This window comes from Panthera pardus, unplaced genomic scaffold (assembly GCF_024362965.1).
Source record: "Panthera pardus isolate Hobbes unplaced genomic scaffold, ASM2436296v1 HiC_scaffold_3, whole genome shotgun sequence".
Classification (NCBI taxonomy): domain Eukaryota; kingdom Metazoa; phylum Chordata; class Mammalia; order Carnivora; family Felidae; genus Panthera; species Panthera pardus.
Window position 1 is genome coordinate 13,713,262 of NW_026526876.1, and position 11,699 is coordinate 13,724,960.

Here is an 11,699-nt window from a genome sequence, read left to right on the forward strand (position 1 = left end):
ACCACACTCGACCACCACGCTTTGTCTAGACTGGCCGCTTCTCCTCCTGACCACTTCTCTTCTTGAATACTTAGTTCAGTGTGGCCCAGCCCTGGTGGGTGCGGGGCGCTGCGGAGCCCTGCCAGGGACTCCATGGGCCCTGACCGCAGGCTGTCCCCTCCCCACACCTGAGAGCTGCTGCACCGAAGCCCGCCTCCCCAGCGCGTGCCCCTCCCCGAGGCCTGAAGTCAGCACGAGGGGGGCTTTCCTCACCCCAAAGGGGCTACATGTCCTTGCTCCCATTCTGATCTGGGTCACATCCTTTGGGGACTGACACAGCTGAGCAAGGTCGTTCTCTCCTCTTGCCCAGGGTGTGGGGTCAAGCTCACCCCTCTGTACTCTCGATGGGGGAAGTGAGGGGCCAGGCACCCCAGGACAGAGAGGCAAGTAGCCAGACAGGCGGGAGATGGTGGTGGAGAATGTTTATTGTATAAAAGAAGAAAGGGCTGCCCCATCCTGGGGCGCATGAACCGGACCCATCCCCCCAACCTCCCCCACCAGGAAGCCCATCCTGGGGCTGCCCTGGACCTGCCCCTGCAGCCCGAGGGAGACCCTGCTCCCTTCCAGCCTCCCGTGGGGGCCAGGTAAAGCTGGAGCTGTACCCCAGAAGGACAAGACAGAGCAGACAGGACTCCACGGCCCCAGCCCTGTCCCCATGCTTCTTCCCCCTCCCCACCCACACCACTCCCCCACAGCAGACTCAGGGACACCAAACATCTCGACACGACAGCAAGCACGGGCCCGGGCGGGGTCGCTCCTCCAGAAGCTGGCTCTAGAAGACCGTGCACTTCTTCCCGGGCTTTTTCACAGGGGGTGGGCAGAGCACAGCCCGGATGGCCTCGTCAAACACGGTCTTCAGGCCCCGCTGAGTGAGGGCTGAGCACTCCAGGTACTTGACAGAGCCTGAGGGCAGCGAGGGAGGGGACAGTGATGAGGGGACAGCGAGAGTAGGGGACGCTGAGGATGGGACTCAGCGAGGGGGAGGACAGCAAGGGAGGCGGCAGCGGGGCGGTGGGGGGGGGGGGTGGTGTGTGCAAGTAAGGGGTGAGCACAGGTGGGGGCCCACAGGGGGCAGCACTGTGCCCTCCAGAGCAGGCTTCCTGTCCCTTTCCCGCCGGCATCCCAAGGCCCTGCAGGGCCCACTCACCGATCTCCCGGGCCATGGCCAGGCCCTGGGGGTAGGTGATGGGCGCCAGCTTCTTGTCCCGCAGCCGCTCAATGGTGTCCTTGTCGTCACGGAGGTCCAGCTTGGTGCCCACCAGGAGGATGGGCGTGTGGGGGCAGTGGTGTCGCACCTCGGGGTACCACTGCGGGGATGGAGGCTCTGACCCCTACCCCTTGAGGGCTTCTCCTCCAGCCATGCCCGTAGCAGGCCGTGGCTCCCAAGAGTCCCCTCCTCTTGGTCCCTGGATCTACCCTCAGCCCTTCCTGGAGCCGTCACTGGGATTAGTGGGAAAGTGACCCAGGACAAAATGCCTACCGGGAAGTTTCAAGGGCCTAGCGGCCCTCCCTTCTCTGAGAGCTTCACCCCCAACCCCTACCTCACCGCAGCCCCTCGTCACTGTCCCGGGTCACCTTCAGACCCCGTGCCAAGACCTCGCCTGCCTCCGAAGGACAAGCTGCCTAAGGTCTTCAGGCAAGAGCCCCCACCCTGCCAGGGCAAATCCTCTGAACAACCCCTCTCCCGCAGACAAGCCCTCCCTGCGACACTGCCCTACCTTGGCTCGAACATTCTCAAAGGACGCCGGGCTCACGAGAGAGAAGCAGATCAGAAAGACGTCCTTGGGAGAAAAGGTGAGGGGGCCCTGGTGGGAGTGGTCAAGGACCTCCAAATGGCAACCCCCCCACATATCCCGACGAGGACCCCACCCAAGCCACCCAGCTCCCGGGGCGGCCCTGTCGTCACCTACAGTTTGGGGATAGGACAGTGGCCTCAGCCGGTCGTAGTCCTCCTGCCCGGCGGTGTCCCACAGCCCCAGGTTGACCGGCTTCCCGTCCACCATCACGTTCGCAGAATAGTTGTCGAAACTGCCAGGCAGAGCGGGAAGGTCGGTCCAGGCCCGCACAGAACGCGAGGTGTGGCAGCGCCCCGGCCCCACCCGAGCAGCCCAGACCGGGGCCTCCCGCGCCTGACCTCGAAGCCCGGGGTTGGGGGGTTGGGGGGTTGGGGGGGGGGTGGGCCCACGACACCGAGACCGCGCCCGAGGCCCTGACCGGCCAGCTCCAGACCCGCCCGCCCGGAGCGCTCACACGGTGGGGATGTACTCTCCCGGGAAGGCGTTGGTCGTGTAGCTGATCAGCAAGCAGGTCTTCCCCACGGCGCTGTGGACAGAGGGCGAGCCCACGTTGCTCCCAGGCCAGGCTTCAGCCCTCCGCCCAGCAAGGGCAGCCCCTCCCGTGCAGCCAGAGGCGAACACAGGGGTCCCGGCCCGGCAGATCCGCAGCTGCCCGGAGCTGGAGGAGGACCAGCGCGGGCCGGCCTCCCCAGGGCAGGGCTGGGGCTGGGGGTGGGGGTGGGGCGAGCCGTCTCAGAGATTCCGGCACCCGGGCGGGTGGGCCCGGCGGAGGGCGCAGCCCAGGTGGGAGGCCCGGCCCCACCCACCCGGCGGCCGGGCGGCGGCAGGGCAGCATCAGGTGGGCCCGGGCCGGAGGCCCGCGGCCCGGCGGCCAGCGGGGACCTCGCCCCAGCGCGCCCTCCCGCTCCGGCCCGACCCCGGGGCGCGCGCGGGAGGGGCGTCGGGGCGTGAGGGCCGCCCCGCCCGGCCCCCCGCACCCCCGCCGCTCCCGCGCCCCGGAGCCTTGCGCCCAGCCCGGGCGGGGTCCCCGGGGCCGCCCCCGCCCGGCCCGCGGCCCCCGCGCGGCGCACTCACCCGTCGCCGACCACCACGCACTTGATGGCCTGCATGGGCGCGGGCCGGGCGGGCGCGGCCGCGAGCCGAGCTGCGGAGAAATGCCCGGCGCCGCAGCGGCCGCGGACCCGAGCCGAGCGCGGAGCCGAGCGGCCGGAGACAGCCGAGCGCCGCCGAGCGCCGGGCGCGGAGACAGCCGAGCGCGGCCGGCGGGGGGCGCGGGGGGCGCGGGCCCGCCCCGAGCCCGGCACTCGCCCGGTCCCGGAGAACTCCGGTGAGGCGTGGGGACACGGCGATCCCCAGCCAGTCCCCGAAGCCCCTGGGACCCATGCCACGGGCCGGGGGTCAGCGCAGGCAGGCGATGCCCCCCAACCAGGCCGTGTGTGGGGCCCTCTGTGTGCCTGTGGCTTCTTCCAGGAAGCGCCTGCCCCAGGGACCGCGGACAGAGGGGCTGAGATGCACTCGCCCCGCGACCAGGAGACAGCTGGTGCTGGCAGTCACCGGTCCCCCCACCCCGCCCCCGCAGCCCCACGTCCCCACAGGGCAACAGCCACGCCCGAGAGCGTCTCCTGGGTGGCTGGGGGCACAGACACATGTGGGGAAAGGCACCGGCCCAAAATGTATCACAAAGTGTAAAAGTTCTGTATTTCAAAAGAACCAGGACTCCTGGTTACATTGGGAAAGGAGCGTTTGTGGGCACACCGGAAAAGGCGATTGTGAGGGGTAGGGGGTGCAGGTCTTCTGGATTTTCTTCCCCTGTGGCTGCTGCTTCTGAAACACATCTCAGGCATGTTCCCTGGGACCCGCCCGAAGGACTGGGGTTGGGGCCCACGGTGTGTCCGCTGGGGACGTCTTGGCTGACTAGCTCCGTGCCTGCCTAGCAGGGCACCCCAGCGCTGGGCAGCAGTGGCCCCGCTCGCCGGTCCGCCTTGGCACCGATTTTCCAAGTCTCCAGCTGTAGACCCTGCCTTAAACTGCCAGCCTGATGGGCTGTCCCTTGAGAGGAAGGGACGGGCAGGGATGGGGCACAGATGTCCGGGAGATGCTGCCTTCCTGCCACTCTAGGAGTCCCCCTGCTTCCCTTCACTTCTGGGGACTCATGGCCCTCAGGGGAGACCCCTGCACATAAGCCAGGACGGCATTTTGCAGGAAGCTGGCCCTCTGGGCCTCCTCCTCCCGGATCCGGGCGATCTCAGCCTCCTTGAGCCGAAGCTTCTCCCGGAGAGAGGCGTTCTCACTCTCCCTGTCCAGCAGCGCCTCCCGGTGGTCACCTGTGATCACTGCAGGGGAAGAACCTCAGGGAGGTCGGCAGCGGGGGAGAGGGCCTGGGGGGCCCTGGCCGGGGTCCCACAGAGGCAGACCCCATCCAGCGCCCCTGGGAGCTGAGACCCAGGCCAGGCTCAGCTCTGCAGCCCGGCCGGCTGTCGTCGGGTGGCCCGCTGAGGACAGGCTGGGCTGCGAGGGCACCGGGGCTGGGGGCTCAGCTCACCTTTCAGCTGGCGCTCCAGCGCCGCCACCTTCTCTCTCAGAGCCTCCTGGGCCGTCAGTTCGGCCTGCAGGCGGCCGTTCTGCTCCTGCAGCTCCACCCGCACCCTGGTCACCTCTGCCACCTTTTCTTGGTCCTTGTTGCTCAGTTCCTGCCAGACGTGGGGGTGAGTGTGTGGCGGGGGAAGGGCACGGGGGGGGGGGCCTCAAAGTCCGAGTTACCTGCTGCAGCTCCTGTAGGCGCCGCCTCAGGCCCTCCACCTGCAGGCCCAGCTGGCCGGCCTGCGCCTGCGCCTCGGCCACCGTCTGCCTCTGCTGCAGGCAGGCGCTCTGGGCCTCGTCCCGCGCCTGAGCCAGCAGCCGCAGCTTCTCCTCCAGGTGAGCCAGGCGCTGCTGCTGTGGGCACCCAGGGGGGCTGCTGAGCCCAGGGGCGAAGGGCCGAGGCCTGCCAGCCGCTTCCTGCCCTGGCCCTGGGCCTCCCTGTGGAGTAGCCGCCTCGGCCCCAGGGTAACTTTTCCTTGCAGCGTGAAGACTGCTCGTAACTGAAGTCACTCTGTGTGTGTGTTCCGAGCAGGCTCCACCTGAACTAGCCCACACAGAGTACCCTTCCCGCTCCCCCTCCCCACCCCCAGGCTGACCACTCTGCCCTCTGGGTCCTGGCTGTGGCCATGCGATCACAGGCTGCACGGGGGCAGACCGCTTCCCCCATCCCAGGGTGGCACGACAGTGGCTCTTGGTGGGGGAGGGGGTGGGATGTGTCCCGCACCTGTCCTGTTCTGACTCTTCCCTGCCCCCGTACCTCTGGAGCTCCCCGGTGGGCACCGTAAGCTGTGGAATCCAGGCGTGTCTGGCCACGGGCTTACCTCCTCCAGACGGACTTGGTTCTTGGCCTTGATGAGCTCCTCCTCAGCCTGGCCACGCTCACTGAGAGCCGCCGCCTTCACTCGGCTCAGCTCCTGCCCCACAGACAGCGACCCACTGGGCCTATTCTCCTGCCCCTAGCCAGGACCCCTGTGGCCCCACCCGGCCACTGGGCCGGGGGTGCCCTGCACCAGCCTCCTGAGAGTGTCCCGGGAGTTGCCACGGCCAAGAGGTCCCACGTCCCACCGTAGGAAAGTCCCTCTGGCCTCACGGAGATACTGGTCCTGAACGCGGGGGGAGAGGGGGCGGGGGGGGGGGGCGGGCCTGAAGAGGTTCTGACCGACGGAAGGGGTGTCCCAGAGAAAGGCAGAGTCTAGCACCCAACTGGCATGTGCTCACCTCCTCTAGGGACAGCCGTGAGGCCTCCAGCCTCTGCACCCTCTCCTGCATGGCCTTCTCACTCTCTTCCAAGCGGCGAGTCAGGTGCTCTACCTGCCCAGGCACAGGGTGGGGGCAGGGCTGGGAGACCAACCCCCCGGGCGGGCATCCCCCGACCCCCTGCCGTGGAAGGAGGCTTCCCTCCCCACCCCAGGAGGCAGGCAAATCTTGGGGACGCTGCTCCTCCCGAGAATGGGCTGCCCCACGCGGCTTTGCAGGAAGGGTGGAGGACACAGTCCAGTGCCACACAGGGTGGCACAGGGCACACGGCAGCCTGTGCCGGGGTCCTTTCTACAGCCTGGTCGGAGTCCCTGGGTGTTATATCTGCTAGGGCTGGCCAAGAACTGCCAGGCACCCCCAAGGTAGTCAAGGGGAGCACGGCCAGGGGTGTGCTTCGGGGACACCGTGCCACCCTGAGGCTTCTGCAGGCCCCGGGCAGACAGCGGGGACAGCAGGAGGCCTGATGGGGTCACTGACAAGCACCTCCTTGGCACGCAGCCGCTCCAAGTCCTCCAAGCTCTGCCGGGACCTCTTCTTCTCTAGTTCCAGACGCTCTGCAAGCCCAGGCGGGGAGAGCATGGGTGGGACTCGCTGGGGGCGCCTCGTTCCCGGCGCTCCCCACCCACCCACCCACCCACCCCTCTCCGGGCCCCTCGGCTGTGGGCCCGCGTGCGCCTACCCTCAGCCTGGATGGCCCTGGTCTTCAGCTCGGCCGCCGTGTTGGTCAGCTCCTGCCTGGCCAGGAACAGCTGCTCTTGCTGAGATCCCACCTTCCGCTCCAACTCGTCCACCTGGGAAGCAGCACCGTGGGTGGGAAGCTTGGGTCCCGGCCCCGGGGCCCCGCCCGTTTCCTCAGGGGGCCCGGCCCCTCACCCCCACACCTGGTTTCGCAGGAGGAGGGTCTTCTCGTTGGCAGCAGATAAGTCTCTGAGGAGCTTGGACTCCCTCTCCGCAGCTTCCTGCGGGGGAGGCAGGGCAAGGGCGCCCCCGTCACCCCTGCCCGGCACCGCCTGCCCGCCCTGCGCCCAGCCCTCCCCTGCTCACCTGCTGCTCTAGCCTGTGTTCTTTTGCCTGCCTCTGCGCCAAGCTTCGCTGCTCCTGCTCCGCGGTAGCCAAGAGCTCCCCCAGGCCTTGGGCCTTTTGCTCCGACAGGGCCAGGGCGGCCTCGGCCATCTGCAGCCTGTTCGGAGGGAGACGCCAGCCCCGCCCCTGCCTCACCTCGGGCCTCGCAAAGGCCTTGCTGTTCTCACTCCTGCTGGCCACTGTTCACCTCAGCTAGAGCTGACGTCCTCCGAGAAGCCTTCCAGGATTTCCAGCCCAGCCGTTCCCCACCTCCACTCTGCACACTGAGGACTCGGGTTCCTGTCTGTCCCACTCTTTTCTGCCCGTGGGCACATCACTGAAGCGCTTTGAAGCCACCCTCCAACCACACTCGTGCCCCCCACGCCTGCTTACTTGGCCTTGAGGGCATTGATGATGGAATGTCTCTCATTCAGGGCTTCCTGCAGTTGCCCCACGCGTATAGCTGACGCCCTACGAACAGAAGGAAGGTCCAAGAAGCCCAAACCTCAGGGCCCTCCCGGGCCCCCTGGGCTCTGGAGGCAGCTGCCGTTCCCGATGCTCCCACCACGCCCCAGGTGCCGGGCCGGGAAGTTCTCGGTGCCGCCCCTCATCCTGCAGCCAGCTCCCCCCGGGGAGCACGCCACCCCCTCGTCGGTGGGCAGGTGCCGAGCATCCAAGTCTCGGGCGCCCCAGGTGAGCTGCGGTCCCGGGGCGGCGCTCACCTGCTGCTCCTGGCCATCTCCTTCCGCTGCTTCTCAATCGTCTCCATCAAGTCTAGAAACTGGGGACAGAGCCAGCCAGAGCCGTGTCAGGACCTGGAGCCTGCCCGCTCCCTTTGGTCAAGCAGGAAGGAGAGCAGACGCCCGCCGAAGCAGCAGAACAGGAAAGCACTGGCCTCATCCAAAGGGAGGCTGGGACTCCTGCACAGGGGAAGCCCGCCCGCCTGCCCGCCCACCTGACAGAGGAGGTCAGACCAAGAGGCTGCCTCTCGGGCCTAAGTGTTGGCCGCCCTGGGGGAGCACTGGTGTCTGCGAGAAGGAAAGACGGCCATGGCATGGGGACCAAGGGGAGCTCTGTCCATGCAGCTGGGGGGAGGCTCTGCAGAACTCACCTGCTTGGATTTCTCTTCCTGGAGGTGCTGCACCTCCTTGCTGAGCACATGGGTGCGGGCCTGGTTCTCTCGGAAGGTGGTCTGCCGGTCCCGGTTGTGGTCCATGGCTTGCTCTATTGGAAAGAGCCAAGTTATCCACCGGGGGGGGGGGTGGGGGGGGAGGAGGCTGCTCAGCCCAGGAGCGGCCAGCAGCCAGCCCGGCCCCGCACCCAGAAGCCAGTCATCTGGGAATCGACACTGTGTGAGGCAGCCTTACCCCACAAATCAGAGAGACCTCCCCGCAATGCACCAGAGGCAGAGGCGTGGGTAGCAGTGGGGCCGGGAGCCCGGGAGGCACCCAGTGCAAGGGGCATGCACGTGGGGAGACTGCCCAGCTGCCACAGATGGACGCTCTCCTGGGCACTTGGGCTCCACCCCAGAGGTCAGAATCCACAGCGTGACTCCCCAGAATCGAATACCACACTCCTCTCCTGTGTTCCAGAAAGATTCCGGCAAGATTTGGAGAGGAGCCAGCCCAAAGTGGCACTGAGGGTAATCATAATGGCTGAGGGACCAGGAGAAGTTCGGGACAACACCGGCCGGGTGGGCCCAGCAGGAGGTGGTGGCCCCACCCAGGATTCCAGCCCAAGTTCAGGCCCTTGGGTGGCCAGTGCTGCTGGCAGGACAAGTAACCATGGGGAGTGGCAGACTGTCCAACCGGGCCCGGGGTTGAGTTGTTGGGGTCACTGATGGGAGGGGGCCACAAAGTCTGGGTGGCTGTGCTTATACACAGCTTACATGTGTAGCCACGAACTCTGGGGTGACTCCTTCCCATCTGTGGCTGGGCCACCAAGGCAGTGGTATGGCCATCGGGGCAAGACCCCACGCCCCAGGTGACCCCGTGCCTCACAGGCCTAAGGAGCGAGCGCACATCCCGAGGCAGGCTTGGAGCAGCACAAGGCAGCAGGCTCTCCGCGGGCTCACTGCCACTGTCTCCTTCCCTTGAACCTTCTCCCTCTACTTCATTTCTGATTTAGGCTAATCTCACGATGCTTCTACGCGTCCCTGCCCCAAGCCCCGAGCTGCCCCTCCCTCAGTGGCTGGGCCCGTCCAAGGGAATCAGCTTTATTCCCGGCTCCAAACAGGGCGAGCTGTCGGCAGCCCGGAGTGCCCGTACCCACAGCTCTGAGAATGTCCCCGGGGACGTTATTCCCCGCCAGCTCCAACCTCCACAGGGTCTTGTTGCGGGGGAGACAGTTCACCAGGGCCCGGCCCCCCAGGAGGCCGATGTCATTCCAGCGCAGGTCTGGAAGGAAATCCACTGTCACCACACGTGCCTGGAGATGGCTGGCCCAGCCTGGGATGCTTTCTCTGGGGGAAGGGCACTCCCTGTGGTCGCCAACTGAGCAGGAGCCCAGCAAACCGGGCCCCTCCCCGCAGCACCTTTCCACCCACTTGCTTCCAGAACAGGACAGAAGCGGCAGGAGGGCCGAGGGAGCAGCAGGCGACAGCCCCAGACCTCAGACCTTCGGGAGAAGGCCAGTGCAGAGAGGCCTCACCCAGCTGCTGGAGGCTGGCATTGCGCGTCAAGGCCAGGGCCAGCTCCTCTGCGCCCTTGTGGCTGATCTGGTTGTTGCGGAGATCCAGCTGCCGCAGGGCCCCGTTGTCCGCCAGGGCCCTGCAGAAGGTGGCGAAGGCGTCTTCCCACGCACCCATGTTGTTCCACTCCAGCGTGAGACTGCAGGAGAGGCGGACGTGAGGCGTGTGGCCCCAAGGAGCACCCTGCTGCCACAGGGTCTGGAGGGGCTGGAGGGGAGGTGCAGGCTTCAGGGTCTCTAGCAGAAAAGCTGCAGCCACGTGAGTAACTTAAACTTGTCAGCTCCCTACCAACGGATACGAAATGCAAACAATGGGCCACGAGGGCTCAAGAGAACTCTCTCAGGCCTCAGAACGTGCCCTCTGGGGCCGACCCGAGGACCATATCTCACCTCTGAATGGACTTGTTCTGCCGGAGGAGTTTTCCCAGAGCCTCGGCCCCTGCAGCTCGAAGGTTATTGCCCTAGGGCAGGAAAAGACAGCCTGGTAATTCCCCATCGTCACACGCTGGGCTCCAAATGCCATGTCCATACCCCACAGGGCCCTGGTCAGACAGTGGATGAGGCCAGGTGGCCGGCTGTGGGCGGGAGGTGCTTTCCTTGACCAGAGTGGGCCTCCTGGAGCGGTTTGTTGAACGAACACTCTGGAACTCACATTCCTAACCTCAAATCACACACCACCCCCCAATCAAGACCACCAGAAGATGGTAGGGAGCCCTGTGTGCCGAGAGCACTTACAGATACTGTATCCAGCCACCATCCACATTTTCAGGTTGCTAGGACACTCAAATCTCCACACACACACACCCCGCCCACACCCCCCCTCCCCTCCCCTCCGGGTCTCAAGTCCCACGCCCGAGTGCAGACTTGCTCACCTTTAGATCCAGAAACCGCACAACAGTGTTGGCACACAACCCCTGGAGCAGCAGTGTGGCCCCTGTAAGGCAGCAGGACGGTCACTCTGTGCCCCTGAGCTCCTCCCCGTGGGCTCCAGCTTGGGACAGCTCAGCTTCCCAGACATAAGGGAGAAACGACTGTCCCAGTGGCCCCCACTGGTCAGGATCCATGCCCGAATTGAGTTGCCCTGCTTGCTGTGTCAGGTCTGAGACATCTGTAACCTCTGCTAGGCACAGAGCCAGGCTCCTGACCTCATGCTCACCAGCACCCTGGGATTCTCCTAAGGGGAACCTAGGACTTCTCTGTTGCAAAGAGAAACTGCCCTCTGCTGCCAGGTTTCAATTGCCAGCAGCTGTCAGGGGCGCTGCCTCTTGCTTCAACTGCCTGCAGCACAGAGTAGAAACCTCACAAAGATGAAGTGTGACGGTCGGGACGGAAGACCTCTGAGCCAGAGGCTGCCAAGGAACGTGGACCACGCGCAGCAAACCGTGAGAAACAAAGCAAGTCCAGGCTGCCCTGAGGCAAAGGGCTTGACCCCAACCCCAACCTTGCAAGGGCTGCCCTGGCCCCTGCGGGCCCTCGGGTGCCCACCTTCCTCGCTCAGCATGCAGTCGCTCAGGATGAGCTCCGTCGGCAGTGTCTCTTTCTGCAGCAACTCGCCCAAGGCCCTGCAGGTGTCCACGGTCAGGCTCTGAGTGGCCAGGTCCAGCCGACCCCGTGGCAGCCCCTGCAGTTGCTGCAGGACAGTTTCCTGGGGCTCGGCCCCACTCTCCTTGCACAGCCGGCTGTAGGAGTGCCGGAACTCTTCCATGGCACACTCCTGGGGACAGGCCTCACCATGAGCCGGCTGGGGCTGGGAAGCAGAGGGAAGGCGACTGCTTGCTCCTGCTACCCGGCTCTTCTCCCTGAGGACAAGAGGGCAGGGCCCGTCCCCTGGGGGCCTACGGTGCCGGACCGCTCAGTGCGGAGCACAGGCACTCCTAAGTTCTCGGGAGCCGAGGAAAGAGGAACAAAGTGAGTTGGTTCTACAGGAGGGAGACCCCATGAGGGCAGGGCCGGGGAGTGAGCAGGGGGCCGCTCCAGGCGGCGGGGGTGAGGACCCCTCGTCGACGGCACCTCCCGCGGCGAGGCCGGTCCGCGAGCCCCAGGCCCCAGCCCTCACGCTCCGGACCGTCCCCGTGCAGACGCCAGTCCGCGCGGCCGCCGCGAACCTCAGTATCCAGGAAGAGCAAGGCGCGCCGGGAACGGCGAGCGCAAACTGCAACTCCCAGGAGGCTTTGCGGAGGAGGAGGAGCGATCTTCGCGGGCCAATAGGGACGAAGGGGTGGGCACGCGCTTCTGGCCCAGGGGGCGGGGATGCGGAGGGCGCGCTCCGGACTGATT

The 11,699-nt window shown here is 66.3% G+C and overlaps 2 protein-coding genes across 5 annotated transcripts; both read right to left on the reverse strand.

Moving 5' to 3' along the window:
* Positions 1–710: 710 nt before the first annotated feature.
* On the reverse strand, positions 711–3,045 carry RAC3 (Rac family small GTPase 3). 2 transcript variants are annotated; one of them, XM_053893377.1, is made up of 6 exons: positions 2,910–3,044; positions 2,290–2,361; positions 1,950–2,067; positions 1,758–1,820; positions 1,187–1,346; positions 711–942 (listed from the first exon to the last, which is right to left on the reverse strand). In XM_053893377.1, exons 1-6 carry the CDS (start codon positions 2,942–2,944, stop codon positions 812–814), a joined length of 579 nt encoding a protein of 192 aa, XP_053749352.1. In that variant the 5' UTR covers positions 2,945–3,044; the 3' UTR covers positions 711–811. The 2 variants fall into 2 exon arrangements, with proteins under 2 accessions (XP_053749352.1, XP_053749353.1); XM_053893378.1 differs by having other exon boundaries at positions 758–942; positions 1,183–1,346; positions 2,910–3,045.
* A 464-nt stretch (positions 3,046–3,509) lies between these two features.
* LRRC45 (leucine rich repeat containing 45) lies at positions 3,510–11,565 on the reverse strand. Of its 3 annotated transcripts, none has more exons than XM_053893373.1 (17): positions 10,908–11,565; positions 10,295–10,356; positions 9,813–9,883; positions 9,384–9,562; positions 9,002–9,130; positions 7,846–7,958; positions 7,457–7,515; positions 7,128–7,205; positions 6,717–6,852; positions 6,554–6,631; positions 6,352–6,463; positions 6,156–6,226; positions 5,634–5,726; positions 5,237–5,329; positions 4,596–4,766; positions 4,378–4,525; positions 3,510–4,168 (listed from the first exon to the last, which is right to left on the reverse strand). In XM_053893373.1, the coding sequence occupies exons 1-17, from the start codon at positions 11,125–11,127 to the stop codon at positions 3,972–3,974; spliced, it is 2,010 nt and encodes a 669-aa protein (XP_053749348.1). In that variant the 5' UTR covers positions 11,128–11,565; the 3' UTR covers positions 3,510–3,971. The 3 variants fall into 3 exon arrangements, with proteins under 3 accessions (XP_053749348.1, XP_053749347.1, XP_053749349.1); XM_053893372.1 differs by having other exon boundaries at positions 4,596–4,769; positions 10,908–11,564; XM_053893374.1 differs by lacking the exon at positions 9,002–9,130 and having other exon boundaries at positions 4,596–4,769.
* Positions 11,566–11,699: the final 134 nt, after the last annotated feature.